Source organism: Psammomys obesus, unplaced genomic scaffold (assembly GCF_907164565.1).
Source record: "Psammomys obesus unplaced genomic scaffold, mPsaObe1.curated_primary_1811, whole genome shotgun sequence".
Lineage (NCBI taxonomy): Eukaryota > Metazoa > Chordata > Mammalia > Rodentia > Muridae > Psammomys > Psammomys obesus.
In genome coordinates this window covers 308,898-333,213 of record NW_026590699.1, presented here as the reverse complement: position 1 = coordinate 333,213, position 24,316 = coordinate 308,898, and the positions used below count along the sequence as shown (strand labels likewise).

At 46.7% G+C, this 24,316-nt stretch overlaps 1 protein-coding gene across 1 annotated transcript in view; it reads left to right on the top strand.

The window, feature by feature from the left end:
• Positions 1-23,436, top strand: part of Mcph1 (microcephalin 1) — a 195,804-nt gene extending 172,368 nt beyond the window's left edge. Inside the window, exons 13-14 of the mRNA XM_055608491.1 lie at positions 10,200-10,437; positions 22,617-23,436. Of these exons, the coding sequence (XP_055464466.1) occupies positions 10,200-10,437; positions 22,617-22,672 (294 nt within the window). The 3' untranslated portion in view covers positions 22,673-23,436. The remainder of the gene's footprint in view (positions 1-10,199; positions 10,438-22,616) is intronic.
• The last annotated feature ends 880 nt before the right edge of the window (positions 23,437-24,316 follow it).

The window sequence follows — 24,316 nt, the reverse complement described above, 5'->3', positions numbered from 1 at the left end:
ACACACACACACACACACACACACACACACACACACACACACACACAGTGGGGGCAGGGGAGCTGGGATAGGACAGGAAGTGCCAGCGCTTTAGTCTGGTGGTCCTGCTCTGTGCCACATGCTGGGTGCAGCCCTTGGGGTGAGGGAGAAGTACTCAGCAGAGGCTCCTGATTCCTATGTGGGAAGAGGCTGGGCTTTACCACACTCTGCACCCCCCCATGTCTCTAGGCCTTGGAGGGCCCGTCAGCAGATCACAGTAATCCCTTGGAGGAGAGCATCTTGTTCCAAATGTGACAGGCTTTGAGAAATGCTTTTCTATGTCAGTCTGACTTCTTTTAAACTTGTGTGGTTGTGTTTACTTGCTAAGTAATTTCTGGCAGCAGCTAAATAGGCATTTTTACAGCTCAGAGCTCAGAGAAAATGTGACCCTTTCCAGAGATTTGTGCGGGAAGGTCAGGTCACTGTCCCCTCCATGATATGAAGCCAGAATGCCCTGTTGACAATCAGGAGCCTCTCTATTCTTAAGATGTGGCTCCTTCTTAGCCTGTCCGCCAGGCTCTTGGCAGCAGAACACCCCTCTGAACTTTCCCTCCTTCTTCTCTGCCCCTCTTTTCTAGCCTGGGGTCAGCTCTGTTGTCCACTGGTGTCTCTAGCCCAGGCAAACCAGCCAAACATCTGGCTCCTGGCAGCCCAGGGGGAGAGCAGACCTGGCATATAGCTCCCTGTTGTGAAGTCCCTTCACTGGTGAGGAATCACAGCATCAACGAAGTACACTGCGAATAGAAGGAAGGTTTCAAGTTTAGCATCCCTCTGCTTTGCTATTGCCCATGGGCCTTCCATGTCAGAACAAAACTGTTCTCACACACTCCTGGTGTGATTTTTGAGTGGAGGTTGGGAAGGGGGCCCATTTACCTCAATGAAGACTGTAAGACATGGATTTTGTTTCCCATTTTCCCTCATTCCTTTATTTATTTTATTTACGTTACATCCTTGTAGCTCGTTCCTTCCTCCCCGCTCAGTCTCACTCTCTCTCCTCCCTCTGTCCCCTCCCTTTCCCATCCACCCCAGCTGATCACACTGCATCAGGACTAAACATATCCTCTTCCCCTATGGCCTGTGAAGGCAGTCCTGCCAGGGGAAAGTGACCTAAAAAGCAGGCAAGTGAGTCCCTGTCCCATGCAGGCCCCACTTCCCTCACTAAAGGACCTACTTGAAGCCTAAGCAGCCCATCTGCTGCATCTTTGTAGGGGGCCTAGGTCCAGTTCATGCACGGTTTTTGGTTGATGCTTCAGTCTCAGCAAGCCCCTTAGGTCTCTGGTTAGTTGGTTCTGTTGTTTTTCTTGTGGGGCTCCTGTCACATCCAGGTCCTTTTCTCTTTCCTCCCACTATTCCCCAACACCTAAGGTTGAGGCGGAATCCTCACCCCAGCCAGGGCAGCTCCCCCTCAGCAGCTTGTTCCTCCTAACTTGAAAAGTCAATAACATAAGTTGCTGCTAACAAGAGGGATTTGTTTTTTGGTTAGCTGGCTGGCTGGCTGGCTGGTTGGTTGGTTGGTTGGTTGGTTTTTGAGATGGGGTCTCACTCTATAGCTCAAGCTGGCCTGGAACTCGCTGTGTAATGAGTTTTTGATGGCCCTGTCAACTACATTCTTCCCACTGTGTGGTCATGTTGGTCTGATGCCTGCTTATTCAGCCTCGTTACTTGGTCACTTCTTAAACACTCTAAAAAACATTGTCTTTTCTTATTACTCACCTGCACCCTCCTGCACATTCACACTCCAGTGATCCTGAACTATGTTTTGGAACGTGCCAAGCTCTAGACATCTGTCCCCTGAAGTACCTGCCATGTGCCTTCTGCTCGTTCTTTCCCACTTCCTCCCAACACCAGCAGCAGGTCTTCCCAGCCGTTCCTAGTCCACTCAGTCTCTTCTTTTCCTTAAATTAAATGTTTTATTATGCTTTCACTTGAGAAACAAAGTAGACTGGCTACCCCCCCACCCTTTTTTTAATGCCCTCAAATGAATGATTGGAGTAGCCAATGATCCAACATGAGAATGAAATGTAGGCTCTCCTGCCAGGAGAGCTCAGGGACAGTATCCCGAACAATGTGGAGAGGCAGTGGGAGCAGGATTTACCAGACAGTGTTGTCAGGTTTTCTGTGATAGCCAAAGGAGTTTTATGTCCTATATCCCTGGGCCTCAGTTTCCTCCCTGTACAATGGAAGCTGTGGTCATGGTACACTGAACAGCTGTACCTGGAATAACCCAACACTGGGGATTTTATCTCTAACTCTCCTTCATCCACATCCTCCCCATGATGCGTCTGGAATCAGTACTCACTGTGGAGTGAGGTCCTCTTGCCTCTGCAGTACCTTCCAGAACAAGCAAACACTTGCAATATCAGAGTACAGTGGGAAGAAGGGAGCCACTTCTGCCGGTAGGAGAAATTTTCAGAGGGGGTGGTGGTGGAGATTTTGTCTCTCTGTATGTGTTGTGTGTGTGTGTGTGTGTGTGTGTGTGTGTGTGTGTGTGTGTGTGTGCGCGCGCGCGCGCGCGCCTGTGTGGAGATCAGAGCACAGCTTCTGGTGTCATTCCTTTGGCACAATCCTCCACCTTGATATTATTTTCCACTTGATAGTTTTGTCTTTTGGGGGGTTTGGTTTGGTTTGGTTTGGTTTGGTTTGGTTTGGTTTGGTTTGGTTTGGTTTGGTTTTTGAGACAGGGCCTTACTCTAAAGCCTTGGCTACCCCAGAACTCACTATGTACCCCTGGATGTCCTACAACTCACAGAGATCCACCTGCCTCTTGAGTTACGAGATTAAATGTGTGTGCTACCATGCCTGGCCACCTTGATCTTTTTATTTTGTTTTTCCCCCTCCCCCATTTTATGTGTAGAAGTGTTTTGCCTATGTGTATGTCTGTGCACCGTGCATGTGCCTGGTGCCTGAGGAGGAAGGACAGAAAAGGGCATTGGATCCCCTAGAACTGAAGTTACAGGTGGTTGTGAGCCAACATGTGGGTACTGGGAATTGAGCCCAGGTCCTCTGGAAGAGCAGCCAGTGCACTTAACTGCTGAGCCCTCTCTCTGATCCCCACCTTGATTTTCTTGAGGCAGGATCTCTCACTGGCCTGGAATCCACCAGGTAGGTAAGCTGCGGCCAGTCAGCCCCAGGGATCAATCAGTCTGTCTCTGTCTCAACAGCACTGGGATTACAAGCACATACCCCCAAGTCCGGCATTTTAACTGTGGGTTCTGAAGACTGAACTCAGGTCTTTATGCACACAGTGAGCACCTTACTGACTGCGCTATTGGCTCAGCCTACTTTCAGTTATTTTAGTTAAAACTATTCTTCCCATGAAGTAAGAACTTACAGCACCTGCCTCCTACCCGAGCAGGCTGAGACACGCCACCAGGCCGTCTCTGCACCCTGCCTTCTCCACCTGACACTGAGCCGTCTCCCTACAGTCTCAGTCACAGTGCTAGCTGTTGGCATTCTCCCTCTGCATGCCTGGGCCACTGGGTGCTTGTTTGAGCCATGACCATGCATGGGCAGTGGCACCGACCACCTCTAAGATAAGTCAAGTGGGCAGGATTTGAGGGGAGAGCCCATTAGATAAGCTTCCCAGAGGAGGAGGCATACTGCCCTTGAAGGAAAAAAATGGGATATTAAGTAGAAGGCTGGAAAGGTACACCAAGTTAACATGCAGGAAACTGACATTTTCCACAGTCAGTTCTATGAGTGTGCCACAAGCCATCATAAGCAGGGAACTGAAGTCCAGGTTCATTGGCAGCATGCTTGAGGAACACATTTGGTGGGCAGTGTGCCGTTGAGAGAGTGGATTAGCAGCCCCTCCCCCCAGCCCCAGGGTGTAGGAGCAAAGCAAGTCACTAATGAATCGGAGCCCATTGTGGGCTCAGAAGTCCTGACCAGAGAGGGAGGCTGTCCTATGGTCACACGCCCAGATGAATGTTCCAGAGACCCACCTGTGTACTCAGAGCTGACAGCACCAACTGCTTCCCAGTTAGGGAGGTGTCAGGTGCCCCATACTCCGAATCTAAGATGAAGTAATGGCGCCCCTGATTATATTTTCCATGCTGCTCAGAAGTGTCATCAGACTGACGCCCAGCATCTGCTTTCGGCTGTTACACCATGGAAATCTCATCAGGGAACTCGGGTGTGGAGCTATCTCACTTGACCTGGATGTGTTTGTCTTCTTTCCACTGGTGAGAAGTGGCGTTGGGAAAGGCCAGCACTGTGACACCCAAACTGTTTGATGCAGAGCCCGTTTGTCCTAGCTAGCAAACAGCCCCAGGTATCGTCCTGGAGCGCCAGCCCCTTATACTGTTTGCTGAGGGTATATGGTCGCCATGGCTCTGTACCTCCTCACCTGTGTGTGGCTCTCCAGGGATCTGTGTATTCCATCGGTGAGCCAGAAAGACTCAGCAGGTGAGCTCTCACAGTAATTGAAATCCAGTGCCCTGGCTACAGTGAGTAAACCCGCAGCCCCTGCCAAGGTGATTCTTGATCATGGACAAATAGCTGGGATTCCTTGGAGCTAGGAACCTGGGGAATTCTGTTCCGCTCCACCAGTACAGTCTGCCGTGACTGACTTCTAGGTAAACAGATGTGAAGGTCTGAGCTAAATCCTGGTGAATCAGTAGCCTCCCTGATGAGGGCTAACACACAGCCACGGAGACAGTGTTCTTTGAAGCACAGCTGCTAGCCAGGCCTTGGCCTCAGCTGGCACCGCACCCTTGCTAACCTCCACGAGCAGCAGTGGAACGAGGAGCTTAGAGCAAGAAGCACCCACTTCCCGCCTTTTGCTTCTTACCTGCCAATAGGACATAGACACACGTGTAAAATATCACTGCACTGCCATCTGCAGAGAGCATCAGGAACTCTCCTGGAAACCCAGGCTCTGCCCTGAGCACTTTGCCCGTCCTGTTTACTTTAAAGGCTGCCTGCGCAGAGGGCATCAGTGAACTCCGTTTAATTGCTCTTTCTTCCAAGGATTTTGCAGAGCATCTCTGCATAAGTAAGGCTGGCCTCACCCAGACTCCCTAGTGCCGGGATGACAGATGCGCATCAGCACACCCACCATTCATCCCTGACGCGTAAGGAGACATTTAGATTCCCCAGGGAAGAATCTGTTCTATCGGAAAACTACGCTCTGTTACTTGCTCATGCCCTTCTTAGTCATCTGATTTGGCTCTGGTGGCCTCGGAGCCACTTTGCGACTCCATAGCTGGTAAGAACTGCCCGCCATGCAAGTGCTGTGTGTTGTCATGAGGTGACACTGTGTGGAATGGGACACTTCCTCTCCACATCAGTCCTCCTCATGTACATGCGTGCTCCTCCAGGCCTCCTTTTGTAGAGCTCAGCCGGATATACTCATTCTAGTTGGTTTTCAACCTGTGATTTTTTTTTTTTTAGCTTTGCCTTTTTGTTTTTTCACACGTCTATGTTCATATGTGTGGGGGGTGCATATGGAGGCCAGGGAGCGATGTTGGTTGTGTTCTTAAATCATTTGCAAGTTTACCACAGCAGTGTCTATTGCTGAACCCAAAGCTCACTAACCAGCTTGTCCCATGGATCCTCCTACCCCATGCTGGCTCTCCCCTTGCTGGGATTCAGGTTCTTCACCATACCCACAGGGTGTTTATGTGAGTGACGGGGATCCGAGCTCTGATCTCGTAATTGCACAGCAAATGATGTGTCCACTGAGCAAACTCCTCAGGAAAAGCTTAGGTCCATGTTCAGTTATTTCTGGGGCCCTTGCTGAGGTGACAACTGAAATAACATATCACAATGACCACCCATCCATCTGTTCACTGATTCACACTTCGTCCCCACTGTCACCGTCATCCCATAATATCCTCATGCCTGGCCAGCATCATCTGGGCTGTATGTGTGTGTGTGTGGGGGGGAGTTTGCAGTAAAATTGGAGGTGAAGGAAATTGCCTTGAATTGTGGTAACAAAGGGGATTAAAACAGCCTTGAAAATAATCAGCACAAAATCACTTGGGACATGAGCTTCCTCTCCCTCTAAAGGGGTAGGAAAACTGGTGGAGGGGCATAGCTCTCTGTCAGTAACTTGGTTTTCCTTTTGTGCGGTATATGGCCTTACAGTTCTCTAACTTAAACATGTACCAGGCCAGGGAATGGTTCTTTACTAGAAAGGAAAATGCATGAGCCAAAGACAGGGGCAGTGTCAACGACCAATAAGCAGTTTGGGCACAGGCACTCAAAGACATGAGGTGTCTCTAAGGATGGGGCACAGGTGTCTGTCCTTTTGGGTGATTTGGAGAGGACAGGAACTCTACAAAGAGAGCAACAAAACCAAAAAATCTGAGCACAGGGGTCTTTCCTGAGACTCATACTCCAACCAAGTACCATGCATGGAGATAACCTAGGACCCCTGCACGGATGTAGCCCATGGCAGTTCAGTGTCCAAGTGGGTTCCATAGTAATAGGAACAGGGACTGTCTCTGACATGAACTGATTGGCCTGCTCTTTGATCACCTCCTCCTGAGGGGGGAGCAGCCTTACCAGGCCACAGAAGGAGACAATGCAGCCATTCCTGATGAAACCTAATTGACTAGGATCAGAAGGAAGGAAAAGCAGACCTCCCCTATCAGTGGACTTGGGGAGGGACATGCATGCAGAGGGAGGAGGAAGGGAGTTATTGGGACAGGAGGAGGGAGGGAACCACAGGGGGGATACAAAGTGAATAAAGTATAATTAATAAAGAATTAAAAAATAAAAGATGCTGGAAAAAAAAAGTCTGAGAGGCAGGAGGACTACTAAGGCCCTGAGAAGCAGACTGTTCCCAAGCCTTCCTTTCAGGAAGGGCTTCAGCAGAGCTCAGCAGCGAGCACAGTGCCAATTACCACAGTTTCTATGGCCGTACACATACTCATTTTACTTAGGTTTGGAAAGAGGATCTTCTCATTCCTTTGACCAAATACTTGAAAAGAAGTAATTTAAAGGAAGAATGTCTGCTGTGGCTCACAGTCGAAGGGGATCATTCCATCATGGTGGGGAAGACATGGCAGCAGTGGAAGCCTGCTGGTCACGTTCCATCAGCACCCAAGAGGCAGAGAGTGAGCGGGAAATGGTGACTGTCTACAAGGCCTCAGAGCCCACCCCCAGTGACCCACTTCCTACAGCGAGGTTCCACTTCCTAAAGCTTCTACAACCTTCCCAAACAGCAACATCAGCCTTGGACCAAGTGTTCACATTCAGACCACAACAGAAAGCCAAGGCCTGTGCAGGCCCAATTGTTTTGAATATAATCACACTTTTTAGATACTTTGCCTCCTGTGATTTCGGGCTGAATAAATAAACAGAGGGAAGAATTTTAATCTGTTGACTTTAGCTTTATAATCTGAAGGCAGGAACCCTGTTTGTCATCATTCACTAGCACCCCAAGTGACCACGGCAGACACACCTGCCTAGTGAGGAAAGACTAGCTAACCATTGAATTAGCAACTAAAGCCACATTCTGAGATGTCGAAGGCTCATTTCCCTCTTCCTAAAGAAAAGCAGGCTGCCTGCTGCTTATAATACTGTAAGGTAGTGAGCTCAATCCCATTTTTTTGTCTGTTGTCTGTGAGACAGTGTCGCACATAGCAGAAGCAGGCTTGAACTCGCTGTGTAGCTGAGGTTGACCTTGAATTCCTGATCCTCTTCCCTCCACCTAAAAGTGTTGGGTTACATGTGTGTGCCACCAAACCCAGATCATTTGTTGTTATTTTTAAAAATTTGTGTTCTAAATGTGTGTTCATTGTATTAGCATTTTAGAGTAGGTTGATAAAACCACAACAAATCCTTAAGAGTGGGTCAGTGAGATCATTCAGACACTCTGGCATCTTACACACTTAGAATCGTTTTCTAGTAGAAGGAAGAGAGAAGGATGTGTCTCAGTTTGGTTAAGTGCAAGGCTGAGGACTTAGATCCTCGACTTGCCATCTCTCATTCAGCCATTTTCACCATGTCCCAAGGGCTCAATAACTGCGTGTCCTACATAAACATGCCCATTTAGCCCAAAGGGCATTTTTGGTTATAATAGTTAGGGAAAGTTCCCCCAAATCTTCCCTCAAATTTTCAAATCTCACCTATTCTTAGACCGCATTGGCTAGGAGTATGCATCTGCAGAGGAAAGTCTCTCTGATGGGCTTGGATCAGTCCCATCTTCCCCTGGGCTGGAAAGGGACCCTGTGTAGAACACGTAAGCCACCACACTGCCATAACATCTATGCTTTCTGCCTGCCACTTAGGAAGAAAAGGCTTTAGCAAATTAACAGACATCAATGTCTAATGTATAAAAACTCACTCTTTACTTCATGTCCTTCCGTTTCAGTCATGGATCCCATTTATCACTGCTTGGGATATGTGGCTATGCCCTGCATAGTGCTTCTTGGGCTCCTATTTCAGCACAGCGTGGTCAGCAGCTCAACAACTCGATGGATAGTGGTGACCTTGGGTTCCCCATGGTAACTCACCATGTGGGTAGGGCAGCTTTCTCTGGGCTGCTTTAGCCCTGGCTCTTCCTGTAACCCCTTGACCCACCGCCTTTCCCACAGAAGCGTTGCTGTGCCCCTCACCATATCGATGAGAGAATCAGGACTCATGCCCTATTGCCCTGCTACATTTTCATAGCAGGGCCTTCTTTTTATATTAGGGCTAGGTGTGGTCATGCTCACACAATCCCAGCACTCCGGAGATAGACACAGGAGACAGAGGATTCTAGGCCAGCCGGGGATAGGAAGAGTTCCTGGCCTCTCTAACTGACACAGCAAGACCTGTCTCTGAAACAAAACAAAAAAACTGTAGTGTGCAAACTGAGTAGAAAATCCTACGGGAGGTGTGAACTGAGTAGTGGGAAATTGTATGGGAGGTGTAAAGTGAGCAACTCACACTTTGTGCTTGCAGGGGCTGTTGTCCTCTGAGCAGAGCCCCAACAAGGGTTCACTCTTCAAAAGAGTTCCTTTCCCCAACACTTGACCTCAAAGCCCCAAGATTCCCTAAGCTGTTGATCCCAGATATTGGGGGAACAGACTAAAATATTCAAAATACATAGCTCCCACCAGCTCCAAGGCTATTTGCATTTTTCATTAAAAAAAAAAGTCTTTATCAATCTGTTACTAGTATTTAAAATAATGGGCCTGCCCATTGTCCCACGGGTCAACCAGATGTCCAAAACTGCCTCAGACTACAAAGGAGTTCTGGTTTACATGTCTATTTTTTTCAATTGCTTCTGTGGCACTTGTTCTCAAATGCTATCTAAAACATCCTCAAACCCTTTTCGGAATGACTCCTCGAAACATCTTCTAGGATTCCCTCTCCCCTACATGCACACCTGATCTCCCTGGGGAGGGGCCTCCTTGGGAATTCTCTTTCTATCTCTTTGGCATCCTGCCTGGTAGCAGTCTTAGTGCTGTTAGTCACTTGCCAAAGAGTTGAATGATGGCAAGGGAAAGGCCAGCAGTAGATAATCTGTTCACTGACACAGTCCTCTGAATCACTTAAACGATACTCATAGATGTACTTAACAGTCTGTTTAGTAGTTGGCCAATCTTTAATACTTTGTTTTTTAAATTGTGATAATTCAGGAGGCAGCACATTTTTTTTTCTGGAGTTTTATCCATGTCTATTTTAAAAAACATCTTTCATATCATTGTCTTCGCAAGTCTTCAGAATATAAAATTTGCCCAAGAATGAATAGCTCTTGTGGTTTGGATATAAAGGGATCCCAAAGGTTGGTGTGTTGAAGCCTTGGTCTCCAACTGGCCATGCTGTTTGAGAAGTGATTAAATCGGAAAGGTTTAGTTAACTTTAATTTCAAACCAGAACTGATCTGTGCGTGAGTTCATGACCGAATGGGCTGTTAGGAGGTAGGGACTGGTTGGAGGAAGCTAGTCACTGGGGTGCGCCTTTGAGGGGTGTGCCTTCCCCCCAATCCTTGTTCTGTACTCCATTTCCCAACTGCCATGCTTAGAACAGCATCCTGAGCCAAAAGATAGCCTTCTGCTCTGGTGGTGTTTGTTGCAGATACACTGTTATGATGACAGAAATTGACTAACACAGCAACCTTACCTTGAGTCTGTTTTTTGAGAAGAGAAGTGAGCTTCACTGTTAACCTGCTCTCCAGACAGCCTGAGTTCTGCCTCTACTGACTTCCTTCCATCTGCCCACAGATCTGCCGACTTGAACGCCAGTTGTCCACTCAGCAGTACCAAGGAACCCTCTTTGCCAATCAGCCAAAGATATTCATCGCACCAGCCAGCAGCCCCCCCAGAGCCAAGCTGTGCGAACTGGTACGCCTGTGTGGTGGCCAAGTCAGCCCAGCCCCTCAGCTGGCCAGCCTCATCATTGGTCCCTACAGTGGCAAGAAGGAAGAAAGGATCCAGTACCTGTCAGAGAAATGGGTCTTAGGTAGGAACCCAGGTGGTGGGATACAAGCAGGAGGAACAGGGGAGGGTACTGCTGATCATGTGGCTCAGGGGCTCAAGGAGAGGTAATTGCAGTGGGCCTCACCCTTAGCACATGTAGGAAATCTGCTCACTCAGAGCCACCCCAGCCTCAAGTTGTAAGCACAGATGACCTGGGTACACTGGCTGGCTTGGATTCTATAGGCACCTGCAGCAGGTGCTACCTGAGATTCCCAGCGAGGAAAAAATACTAGATGCCTGGCAGTAGGAAGTGTGATGGCGACAGACGGGCTTTACCAGTTATTCCATTGTGGAGGATTGCAGGACTCTCAGGAGGAGAAGGGCCATTCAGCCAGGAGTGAGCATTCTCAGGCGAGTCCTTCCTCTCCTCCACCTTTCCCCTCCTCTACCTTACCTTCTCCCTTCCCCCTCCATTCCCCCTCCTCTCCTCTTCTGTCCTTCTCCTCCTTCCCTCCTTTTATGCTGAACACCTTACAATGGGCTCATCCCAGACAGGATGAACTTAGGACTCAGCTTTGAAGATAAATTTTAAATCTTCATCCCTGAGATTTTGACAAATGTATTAGTTTGGTGGGACTAAGTCCTGCAGACCAGGCAGCTGAAATAGTCATTTTCTCACCATCATAGAATCTAGAAGGCCAATGGCAAGGTAGGTTCTGGCAGACATCCTATGGCCTTTCCTTGGATTTGCAGGTAACATCCCTCCCCTATGTGACTTCTTTCTCTGAGTCCACACTTCCCCCTTAAAGACGCTGGTGAGACTGGTTGAACCCTACTGGGACCTAATTTTACATTACTGTCTTCCTGGGTCCTGTCTCCAAATACATTACATTCTAAGTTGCTGGGAGTTGGGGCGTAAACATAGGAATTTTGAGAGGCCTCAGCTCCAGTCTAACAATGGATTACCCAACTTGCAGGTCCTTACCTGGTTCCTTCTGAGCGCTCTCTCTCTCTCTCTCTCTCTCTCTCTCTCTCTCTCTCTCTCTCGTGAGTATCTCCCTTCTTTCTGCCTTTCCCTCTCCCCTTCTCCCCTGTGGTTGAGGTCCCAATTATTTCCTCCTCTCCTCCCTCCTCTCCTATCTTCCTCCTGCTCCCCTCCCTGACCCACTCCCTTCCTCCATCCCTCTCTAGTCCTCTCCTCTATCTTTCTGTCCCTCTTTTCCCTCTTCTTCTCTTTCCCTTTCTCTCCTGAGGCTGAGGTCCTTACTGGGTCCTTCAGAACTGTCTTGCCCCTTATGTGTCCATCTCTTTCCCTTTCGCCCTCTTGCCCTTCTAGCTTCACCTTCTTCCTGGGTTTATTCAGACCGCTCCCCTACTTTACCCTCATCTCTAAATCCCAATGTTCTGGTTTCTCTCACTGTCTTTTTGACATTCTTCTTGAATAGATAAATAGATAAAAGGTACATTCACACAGAAACTCATACATTTTATGAATATGTTTTCAATGATTGATGATTATCCCTGTACATTTTCAAATAAGGCAATCAAAAGTACTTTTTACTATCTGCTACAGAGCAATTTGTCTTTTGTTTAGAAACTATTTAAAAATAAAAAAAAAAAAAAATCTACCGTTCAGCTCTAGTCCCAAGCCAAGCCACTGTTTACTCTTCTGAATGCCAAGAATAGAACCTTCAGACATCCCATGTTCCGAGGCTGGGTTCTTGTTTGGTTTCTTGGAAAAGCGCATCAAACTGACAACCACTGCAGACCAGAACTGGCCTTTGAAAACAAGTCTGTACGTGGCTGGTATCAGCAGTCTGAAACAACAGCTAATGGTTCCAGGGTTCGGGAATTGTGGGCTGCTCAGGGACACAGCCTGAGCCTGCACTTCTGTTATTTCCAGGCTGGGTGACTGAAGGCCCTTCCTGTTGCTCCTGCGTCCTGTGCAGTCCCTGTCTCAGCCAGGCTGTTCTTCCGGTTGTTTTGTCAGTTGGCTCGAGCTGGGATTTTAGGGGATGACTGCCTACCTGTTGTTGTCTTCCCAAGGCCCCCTCCCCTGCAGCATTCTCTGCATGTCAGGGCTGGCTCAGGGACCCTGGTTTCTGCTTCTTTTCTCGCCCTAATTGACGTCCTGTTGCTGACCCGTCATTGATTACACCAGCTCCTGTGCCCTTGGCAGTATCCGGGTATTGTGTGTGTCTCAGGCCTGCCTGTGTGAGATGAGTCCCCATGGCTCGTGTGGACCCCCCAAACACACCAAGTCTTCCAACCTGAGCCATGTATCTTTCAAACACTAATTTGCTCAGTTCTTCTCTATCTGAGTTGAATTATAACCCAACAGCTGCTGTGGTGTGCACATAACAGACGCCTCCACGTTTGTACATCAAGCACAAGTGCACAGCACAGCAGGGTCCCAGGCTTGCTGTCCCCTCCAGGCTCTGTGCTGCCTTGGTCTTTTCCTGCCAGTGCAGGGTCCTAGGGTCATTCTGCCAAGGCGGGGGCAGGGGGGGAAGAAGAAGAGAAAGAGCAGAAATAATATATTCTTAAAGCATACTAAGAAAGACTAGAGATGCAGCTTGATGGCACTGCATTTGCCTAGCACGTACGAAGCCACAAGCCCAGCTCTAAAGTAAATGAGTAAATAGGAAAAATGAAGAATAAATAAGATAAAATAAAATTAACAAGAACTTTTAAGGCATGGGTTTGAAAAGGAAAATTATTTTGTGATATGCTGTGAAAGACAATATTCAGTGTTTATTAATTAGATTTATTCCCGCTGGAATAGGCAGTGTGAGTTTGGGTCAGAGAGAGTCTTGAGAGTGGTTTGGATAAAATGTTTATTTAAAAATGTTAAGAGCAGCTTTTTATATCCACTTTCAAATTTGTAAGTCGCCATCCAAGATGAATATGCCAGGGCTGAGTGTGGTGCACTTGGTTGGAGTATTATGATTTTATATTTATTCTTATAGTTGATGAGTTTCGTGTGAAACTGCTGAGAAATGCCTCAAAGAAAGTAAGTGTTTCTTAGAAGAATTTCTCCTAGCCTCAAGTCTGGCCAGCTGAGCATCCTGCCTTCCCGGCCATTGTGTGCGACTGACATAGGGCAAGAGCAAGTGCAGAATGTCACCCTGTGGAATTCAGCAGAAGGCATTTAATCCTTGCCTTACTCATGCGCACCACAGAGGGTGTCAGACGCCTTACAAGGAGTCCATGTTCCCTGTTCAATCCCTAGAGCCCATTTTCCCTGAAACAGCACTGTACTTGGGCCAACATTCTCTGTGAATCATTCAATCATGAGGAGAAATGGGGATTTTTGAGCAAGAACAACCCTGTGGGCACTTGCTTGTACATGAAAATCAACAAGAAAACAAACATCAAATTCCTGGTAGCAGGAACCAGGCACTGCTGGCCCTAATGCCAGTTACATGGATGCTATTTAAAACTGTTTTTTAATTGTTGGATTCTCCTAGGCACTCCCATGATATGTAGGTTCCTATATCAAAATCTCAGAGGTTCCGGGGTCTAAGCACCTTGACTGGTGAGAATACAGGTAGAGCTCTGCACTAGGAGCTGTCAAGATGTGTGACGTGGTGCTATGGTCATTGTTGATCACGCCATCCCCTCCCTTTGATGTTATCAAATAATATGGGTTTGGCCTTTCTCAGGAGGCTGCTTCCAGGCTCAGCCTCCCCTTAATTGTCTGGGATATGTTCATGAGATAAGACATGCATTTATGCTATTGTGGGGAGATAGTGTAGTATTCTCCACAGAGCTGCCAGAAAAAGAAAGTTTAGCCTTGATATGACTTCCACATAACTTACAAAAAACATTTGACTTGATTGTTCACCCATGTCAGAGCTCTCAGGAAAAAGGTCCCTGATAGCTTGGGGGCCTTCCCATGCTGGCCTAGGCTATTCATTGTGTCCCCCAATGGCTGACCAGCTAAGTGCATTAACTGTGACTTTCCATAGACAAAAAGGCTGCTTTGGAGGCCATGGACCTTGGGGATTCATAACTATATGGACACATGAGGACTGTCCAAGCCCACCTTGACCAGTATCTTCATAGAAAAGAACTAGTCACAGGAGGCTGAGGGTTTAGAAGAGAAACCAGAAGACTGGGAGGCCAGTGTGCACCTTGGCCTGCCCTTCTCTTCCCATGTGCTTAATTTATACTTGTCAAGGAACCCAGAACCAGCAAACCCCCCCAGTCACGCTGAGGGAAAGTAACGACCGAAGTATACACGATTGAAAACTAAGTGGTAGAATTGTGTAATTCTAACACCCAAAGCTGATGCGTGTGCCAACGTATCCTTGACAGGATTCTGTAAGTGGCTGCTGAGGTGGGTACTTTAGCTTCGGTTTGGGAAAAATAAGGAAAGAATGGACTCAGAAAAAAAAAATCCCTAAGCTCTCCCAGTAGTCCGTGTGATGTCCTTGAATTTTCCTAGTCAGCCAGGCTGCCCTCATCCAACTCAAGACAGTTCCTTCAGCCGCCCTCAGCATAAAATGCCACCTCAGAACCAAAAAATCTCCCATGTCATGAGCTCAGAGCAGAAATGATGTGAGCACAGCAGTGTTTCATATGTGTCAGAAGAAATGTGTGTGCTGTCTTGGGAAGCCACCGTGGCCATCAGCACTTTTGTGCTTGGTGTTTGTGATGTGACAGGCAGCTCTATAAAACTTGCTATAAAGATTAGACATTCACTAAGCCCCACAGCAGCCCCAGTCCCAAGCAATGCCCCCAGTGTATAAGAGCTGCCCCATGGCTCCCAGCATCCAATAAAAGGAACTTCAAAGCCTGACCTCCTAATGGGATGTTACTGATCATTTAGCCTGTCTTTGCTCACTGGCTTGGTTAATTGATGCTCTGGGTTATGGCTCAAAGGTAGTTTTCTTGTGGCTCTGGAGTACCTTAGGCTCTGGCTCCTTTTCTGTTGCCTCACAGGTAGTTAATATTAAACACCCTAGAACTTCAAGTGATGGAGATTCAAGCTTGTGATAAAGCCTGTCGGGAACTTAGAATACGAATGTATTTGGAGATAAGACTTTGGAAGAGGGCAAAAGGTTAAATTCTCATGAATGTAGATGTTAATCTAGTTGGAGAGTTTCTTTTCTAAGCAGAGGAGGCACAGGCACAGAGAAAAGACTGGATGGAAGAAGGAAGCCAGCGCATCAACCAGCCAAGGACAGAGACCTCAAGGTGTGTCACCTTGCCCTCAGACATCAGTACAGAGCTTCTAGAAAGTAGCTGAAAGCTGTTCACGCCACCCTGCCTGAGCTCCTCTCTGATTGTAGCCTGAGCTGGGGAAGTGCATCAGGAAAAACTCCAGAAGCCCCATCCCTGCCACCTGATGTCTCATTTGTCATCTTCTTCATAGGGAGTGGGATTTTATACTGGTAGGGAACTTTTCTCTCAATTGTAAGATTTCAAACTGGTAGACTTCAGACTGTGTAGTACAGAAACCAGTGTTCTGCAAACAGGACTGGGGCTGAGGTGCCCCCACCTTAGAGGGAAAGGCAATAAGCCTCCCCTAGCTTTCAAGCTGAGAAAACAGTAGCTGGATGAAATTTTGCCACTTTAACTTTCAGTCTGTTTCTGTTCCTAAACATCAGTGCTTAAGATAAATGCCAATAAGATAATCCCTAAGTATGAAAGGAGGAAAAAATGATGATGACACCTCCATATATTAATAGAGCAAAGCTGAGAGGAAGATGAAGCTGGGCAGTAGTGATTCGTATCATCTAAAGAGTAAGAGTGAGCACAAGCCTGAGGAAGGAAGGCAGAGCAGTCAGTGGACCGTGCTGGGACTGGAGCTAGACACAACTGCACACAGAACAGCGTGTCAGAAAATCAGGGCAGTGAGGTGAGCAACTTCACGTTGATAAATTCAAAAGTGAGACACAGAAACCAAACAGGGAACCAAAAACACAGACAAATGGAGCATTACAAAATGTGAATTTAAAAAACAAAACAAAACAGGAGAGTGTCTCTCACCCCCTACCAAGCTGCTGTAGGAGGACAGGGTGACGTCCTAAGGGCACTGACCTGTGCTCCAGGGGCTCATCCATCACAGGAAGCGAGCAGAAGCTGCCTGACCCTTGGGGAAGTCCACACAGCCTTTAAAGGTTTACAGCAACTGGAACACGTGCATTCCAGGAAAGCCACCTTTGGGATGGTGGGAGCCTTGAGCATGGGGTAGACAGCCAGACCTCCCTTCCCCTCCACCGCCCAGAAGCACAGCTGTCCTGCTGCTAATGCTGGGGACTCTGCAAGAGGGATCCTCACCGCCATCTTATGGACCGTGGAGAGTGGACAGGAACCGAGTGGGCACTCATCAACCCTGAAGACTACATGAACCTCCAGTGACTCCAAAGATAATAATGAGGCCAGTAGTAAGAAATGGGACAGGGGATGTGAAAAAAAAAAAAAAATTCCAGAAAACCATCCAAAGGTATAGTAAACCCACAAAAAAACTGTTCACCAACACTAACCGTGGGGAAACATGAATCAGATCTCCACACCCCTCATGATGGGCACTACCACCCCCACCCGCACTGCCAAAAGTTAGAAAATAAAAGGTGTTCAAGAAAGTGTGGGTACCTGGAGCCTTTGTATGCTTCCAAGGGAAATACAAGTATTGCGGCACTAAGGAAAATGCTGTGCCATGTTACCAGTGACCCAGTCTACCCACTGCTGGCCATGTAGAACCCGCCCCAGATGTGACAACTGTTAAGGAGGATGTGTATGTCTGTAACTGCAGCCACCTTATTCACCCAAGTGTCGGGTGACAGATGACAGCGAAGCAAATACAGTGATTCCGCATGCTGTGCTGTCTCCTGCCTACAAAGCGGAGCCTGACCCCTGCCACACATGATCAGACGTCATGCCAGGCACAGAATAACAAACCCAATGCCATACCTGTGACATCCCCAGGACAGACAAAGTCACAGAGACAGAACATGTGACCAGGGTTGCCTGAAGCTACTGCAGGCAGCATGAGAGTGGGAAGCCACTGTTCAGTGAATACAGAGATTTGGTCTGGGACCATGAGAAAGTTCAAAATTCATAAGTGCCGGTATCTGCACAGTACTGTCAATGTGCTTTTATTGAAATGTTCAGTCAAAATAGCTGAAATGGCAGATTTATAGTTTGTATATCTTATTTTAAAAGTAGCATCTCCTCTATGTAATTTTAGTAGTAGGCTTTACCAAAACTAACAAATGATCACAGAACTAAACAAAGAATAGTTATACATCCCATTTTCAAGGCTACTGATCTTAACCTAATCACTCCTTTTGTCAAGATGGATGTTTAAAATCTAAAATGAGATATTAGTGAATAGAAGAAGCATAGCCACGCTACTACCCTTTTCAGCAGTATTCTGGAGAGGCCAGTCAAGAAAACAGAATGGGAGGGCAGGGACGGAGAATGAGAGGAGACATCTTTACATGGGGTAATTGTCTACACAGACATATCTGATAGGCACAAGATGCTGCCACAGTTAGGTCAGCTGAACATCCCAAAATGCACCAGTGAGATCGGAAGCACTGGGATGGCCTTGTGATAAGTCATTTTATTTCCATGTCCAGGACAGCAAATACAAGTTCTATGAATGACAGGCCAGGGCAGAAAATCTTTCCTGTGGCTGACTGCTTACTGCACCCTGAGAGGTGCCAGGCTTTGGGTAGTCCTGGGCAGTGTCAGAGCTGAAAGGAGCTGCCTTGGATCAAGCTTCTTCCTCAGGAACGCTGTGTTAGCTACTTGTCTCTTTGTTGTGACAAAATATCACAGAGCAACTCAAGGAGGGAAGGGTTGCTCTGCCTCAGTTTAGAATGCATAGTGGTAGGGAGTCACGAAGGCAGGGCAGCGTGTCACATCTCTCAGGAATCAGAGAGGCAAGGCCTGGTTCTCTGCTCACTTTCTCCTTTCTATTCCTTCCAAGACTTGAGCCCATGAAACAGTGCCTTTCACACTTAGGGTAGGGCCTCCCAGTTCAGTTAATCCACTCTTCACCTCTTCACAGATATGCCAGGCGATTTGTCCCCTAGCTGATTTATCAACCTGTCAAGTTGCTGGTCAGTGTTAGCTAACACACACACACACACACACACACACACACACACACTCAGCATTGAGTCTCATTCATCATTCAGTAAAATGATACTTACTTTGCACTGCTCATGTGCTAAGAGAAAGGCACAGCCGTGTGAGACTTACACTCTAAGAAAGAAGACAGAAAGCAGATTTTAAACAGCACCGGTGGCAGATGCTATGAAGAAGATGTGGTACAGGAATGCAGTGGCGGTGAGAGAGGTCCTTACTGAGAGTTGCTTTGGAGCCAAGGACAGAATAAGGAAGAGGATCAGGATAGACCTCTGCCCTGGCCTGGTAGGGCAAGGCTTCAGTCAGGAGAAGCAGTCAGCCTATGATGGCCAAAAGGAAGGAGAGAGAACCAAGGGAGGGGAGGCCAAGGGTGCTGGCCTAGAGGATGGCTGCTCTTGCTGAAATGAAGGATAGTTATCTCTGGACTTGAGTTGAAAGAGTCCAAAAGAGCTATGAGCAGAGAGCTAGCAAGGCTAGGGGACCAGTGCTGAAGGAGCAAGGTTTTGCTCAGCCTGTGGAAGAGAAGCCTGTGGGATAACCACAGACGATAGGAGAGACCTGCTCCATCAGCTCCAGACAGAACTGTGGCCAACCTGTGAAAGTTATTCAGGGGCCAGTGCTGGGTCCATCACTCAAGAGTGCTTTGTGATTGGGCTGGGAGTTTTTATGTCAGCCTGACACAAGCAAGAGTCATCTAAAATAAAAAATAAAAAAAAAAAGGATACCCCAGTAAACAAAATTCCTTCTTAAGATATGGCTGTAGGCAAGCCTGTTGGGCATTTTCTTAATTAGTGATTGATGGGGGAAGGCACAGGCCATCATGGGCAGTGCCAGCCTGGGCTGGTGGTCCTGGGTACTAGAAAAAAAAAATCAGTCTGAGCAAGCCATGAAAAGCAAACCAATAAAGCAACACTCCTCCACAGCTTCTGCATCAGTTCCTGACTCCAGGTTCCTGTAATGCCTGAGTTTCTGTCCTGACATCCTTTATTTATTAACAATGATGTGGAAGTGTAAGCCAAATAAACCCTTTCCTCCCCACATTGCTTTAGTCGTGGTGTTTCATCACCATAAGACACCCTAAGACATAACCTGAGCCCCTGCTATTGAGGGGCAAAGCTCTTGCCATAAATATGCCCCAGAGGCTTGGGTAATACTCATCCCACAGTGAAGTAGGGGAGATGCCTAACTGAATGAGCCTGTGTATGTGACCACTGAACTTTCTTCTTCGATACACAGAGAAAAAGCCTAGTCCCCAGTACTCTTAAGTTGGCACAGTGCCATCAGTCACTACCAAGTTTTAGTTAAATACTGTGACTTGTCCTCCATACCATAAAACATTAATGTTGGCAGCATGTTGGTTCCATACACCAACCATGAGACCACACAAAAGTGTGGCAAAAAAGCTGCAGCTTGCTGTAGATTCATGCCAAGTCCTATCAAAGAACATGGAGGGTCTAGGGCTAGAGTTTTTGTTTTAAGAATGAAAGAACTAAGGAAGGCAGGAAAGAGACAGAAGGGCAGGAAGGACTCTTGCCTCAGTTTCAAGGACATCTCCTGCATCTCGTGTGCTTCAAATGCTTAGCTGTGTACTGACGACACACCTGAGAAGAGGAAGCAGGAGGGTTAGGAGCTCACGTACTACCTGGACTACATGAAAGCCTGTCTCAAAAAGCTGAATGGTGATGGTGATAATGCTAGTTTTTCTTGTCCGGAGCTGCGCTCTGTCTGCAGTTTACTCACCATGTGACAGGACTGGGGAAGCAGGTCTTGTCATCTGCCTGACCATTCTGTGTTCCACTGATGCCCAATGCCCCTTCCACTCACATTTTTTTTACAGTGTTTTATTTGTTCCGTGCAAACCTCATTGGACTTTAATGCTGTAATTACAACAATTCCCTTTTATCACCTGGTTCTCCTTTTTTGGAGTCACTATATTAATTTTCTTTTTTTTTTTAACTTGAAATTTTTGGATTATATTAAATTTTCAGATTAAGTAGGAAGAGATCTTCTTTTATTGGCTTGTTGGTGTTGAGGGTTTTGTTTGTTTGTTTGTTTTGTTTTTTTAATGACTTTAAAATGACTCAGTCAGAAATCCATGTGTAAAACTGGGGACCAAAGAGCTCTTGCAACCTGGATGGCAATATGGCTGAATCACTTTATAGTGGATGGCAATATGGCTGAATCACCTTATAGTGGATGGCAATATGGCTGAATCACCTTATAGTGGATGGCAATATGGCTGAATCACCTTATAGACCAGGTACGGAGAGCAGATCTGCGTCTGTGCTTCCAAATCCAGGGACATTTAAACAAAACGCCAGTATAATGTGAGCACATAAAGAAGACTGTAGCATTTACATCACAGAGGTGTGTACAAGCAAAGACAAATGGCACAAACTAATGCAGTTTCACAACAAGCTCAGATGAAGGTATAAACCATGAGGCTCGCTTCACCGTTGTAGAGGAAACTAAGTGGTGTGCCCATGCTGTTAGTGTGAAACACACGTGTTCATGAGCACATGCATATATATGCATCAAAATCGAGTCAGTATGTTCCTCTCTTTCCAAGTACCCCAGGAAATCCCTCACCAATGCCTCGTCTTATATGGAAGCATATCTGTACAGGAAGGCAACAGTTAAATTCTTGAACATTTTCTTAAGCCAAAACTAAGATGAGCATTATTATATCTTCTACTCTCTTTTTATTTCTGGAATGAACCCCCTTTTCTCCCTTGTTCCACACAGCCACCATTGCTATCCATCTTCCACGAGGTGTCATTCTTCAAGGCCTTCAAATATTTTTGTCTTAACTAATTGCATGATTGTCTAATGGGAGATGCCTGTAAACTTTCTAATTAAGCTTGTCAGCCAGGGAGCTCCAACAATCAGCTATGTTCCTTTTTTTTTTTTTTTTTTTTTTAATAGTAAAAAGACACTTGTGGCCAGTAAGGCTTTTAGTACTGACAAAATGATAGTCTATTAGTCAATATTTTTGTTTCTGACAAAAGTCCTGAGAAAAATGACATGAGAGGAAGGATATATTATGGACCACAGTTCAGAGATCTCGAGGCATGATTGTCTGGTTCTACTGTTTAGGGGCCATGGGTGGACAGAACATCCTGATTGGGGGTAGCAGCTGGGAAGCACAGGGAGCGAGGAGTAGGGCAGGACCCAGCCCAGCACAGACCTCAGCCACCTACTTCCTCTGCAAGGCTCCACTGCCTAAAGTTTCCAGCACTTCCCCAAGCAGCCGCTGGGGACCAAGCTTTCAACACAAGTCTGTGGAACATTACACATTGCAGCCATGGCGGAGGGATTCTGGTTAATTGTCGCACACTGCATTGACCAGCTGGCCTCTGTGACCAGATACACCTTATACCTTTCATAAAGTAATGAAGTTTCAAGCCCTAAGAAGCATTTCCCCAGTCCAACCGCTTTCATTGGACCACAAACTGGGTTTTAGGAACTATGCCTAACTGTACTCCACGTGGAGTACCTAACTGAGTATACAGCCGGGGACAGTCTAGATCTCATGATTAATATCATAATCAAAATTAAATATTTATATTCTCCCTTCTAACAGTGGGTATTCAAAGAAGCTCACAGAGATTAGAGTTCAGGTATCGTTGACTGGCACGCGTCCCAGCTCCATCCAACAGAATGTTCTGTCCCGATGGGAATGTCCTTAGTATGATAGAGCCTAACAGGACAAAGGACTGTTAAAGGGAGTGATCTGAGGCCAGTGTGACTGGGGAACTAGTGGTATTACTTTTACTTTGTTTCATTTTACTTTTTAAATCCAGAGTACTATAAGGGCAAGTGAGACTGTGAACAGCTCTGAAACATTTAAGTTGTTTAAACTATCATTTTGTAAAGCATTAAAAAAAAGGGTTACATCTGGGCCATGGTGGCACATGCCTTTAATCCCAGGACTCAGGAGACAGAAGCAGGCGATCTCTGAGTTCAAATCCAGCCTGGTCTTACAGAGTAAGTTCCAGGATAGCCAGAGCTATACAGAGAAACCCTGTCTTGGGGGTGGGAGACTGGGGGCTGGGGGCTGACCTGTGTTGCAACTAGCAATGTTAACTGTCAAACTGATTTTTTTTCTCTCTCTAGATTCAATCACCCAGCACAAGGTGTGTGACTTTAAAAACTACCAGTTGCTACAATGATACACCTGTGGCTGCTGTCCTCAACACTCAAGAAAGACAGCTGCGGAGAGGAGGAACCAACGTACAATTTAAGGCTTGATGTCAGATGTCACATGTTACCTTCTATACTGTGGTTTTCATCTTCAGTATGTGTGTATGGGCGTGTCCGCATGAGTGCGTGCGTACGTACATACGTACGTGCGTGCTTGCGTGCGGTGCTGGAGATTGAATCCAGGGCTTGCTAAGCAAGCGCTTTACCTACATTTATCTTAAAAACCCTTTTGTGTAACTTACTCACGACTCATATTGTGTTTCAGAGAAGTATTGGCCTACACCCATTGGGTTCTTTATACAGTACTACTAATAATCATGATGAAAACAAAAGGTCACAGAACCTTTATCTGCAGGACACTTTGCTCCCAGTTATAGAATGGAGATTGATTTAAATCGCTTTAGTTCTAAACAGGCTAACTTTCCTGGCTTAGACTCTGAGATCTTTATTAGTGTGTTTTATCTTTATAGGAAGGACAATCACACATTATTAAGATGCATTTATGTCTCTGAGATGCCTTTCAGAGAAGGAAGACAGTGTGAACATTTTGTACAGTGACAGCACTTACCTTCTGAGTGGCTACCATTCAGCCTCAACTGGCTCTTCCGAGGTTCCCTAAGGAAAGCCAGCTACTGGGGCTGAGTTATGTCAATGGTGTCCAACCCAGGGCCCGTGTGTCCAACTTGCCTAAGGATGCCTATGATATGACTAATACAAAATTATAAACTTACTAAAACTATTAATGAGATTTTTGTGAGGGGGGTTGGGGGGGAGTTGTTGAGGGGTAACTCAGTTGCACAGTTCTTCTGAGTGAACTTTGTAGGTGCCCTTGTTGCACTGCAGCGTGGAAAGGCTGCACATCTCATCATCAGGTTGGTCACTCTTCATGGTGTTGACGGAAGGTCTCTCAGACTGGCCTGGAGCTTACAGACATCCTGTGTACATCCCAGTGTTGGGTTATAGTCATGCTGCGGAGTGACCTAACAGAGAAGGTACTGAATCCCAGTGGCCTGGAAGGGCTCATTGTAGCTATCCGTGCTGTGATTGACTGCTCATGTCAGCTGCTGTTCCAGCTCAGGAAGTCTCAGTTCCACTTCCAGAATCTTGGCATTTCAGACATAAGCAATTGAATCGTACAGTATGACTCTGTGACATTAGCCTTCTTCACTGTGTAATTGATGCTCTGATGACTCGTTCATGCCATGTGTGTCAGTGGATAATTCTTGTTCACTGCCAAACAGTATTCTATGGCATGGAGGTTCTATAGTTCTGTTCCTTGGTCCCTGAATGAGTGAAGGGGGAAGCCCGATGTGAAAGGCCTCTAAAATCTAAATCAGTTTATGGTGTCAAGTGCTAGATGGTCCAGGAGTCCAAGCTCCTTGGAAGGAGTAGATCAAATGAGAGTGAGAGAGACCCCATTTATCCTCCTCCCCATCTTCTACAATCTGGATCACTCCATTTTCCCTCACAAATCCACATCTTGAAGCTATCACTCCCAAAGTAATAGTGTTAGGTAGAATTTTGGAGAAACGATCAGCTCATGATGTCCTGAAGAACAGATCGGTGCCCTAAAAAGAGACTAAGGAGAAGCTCTTTGCCTCTTCCACCACATG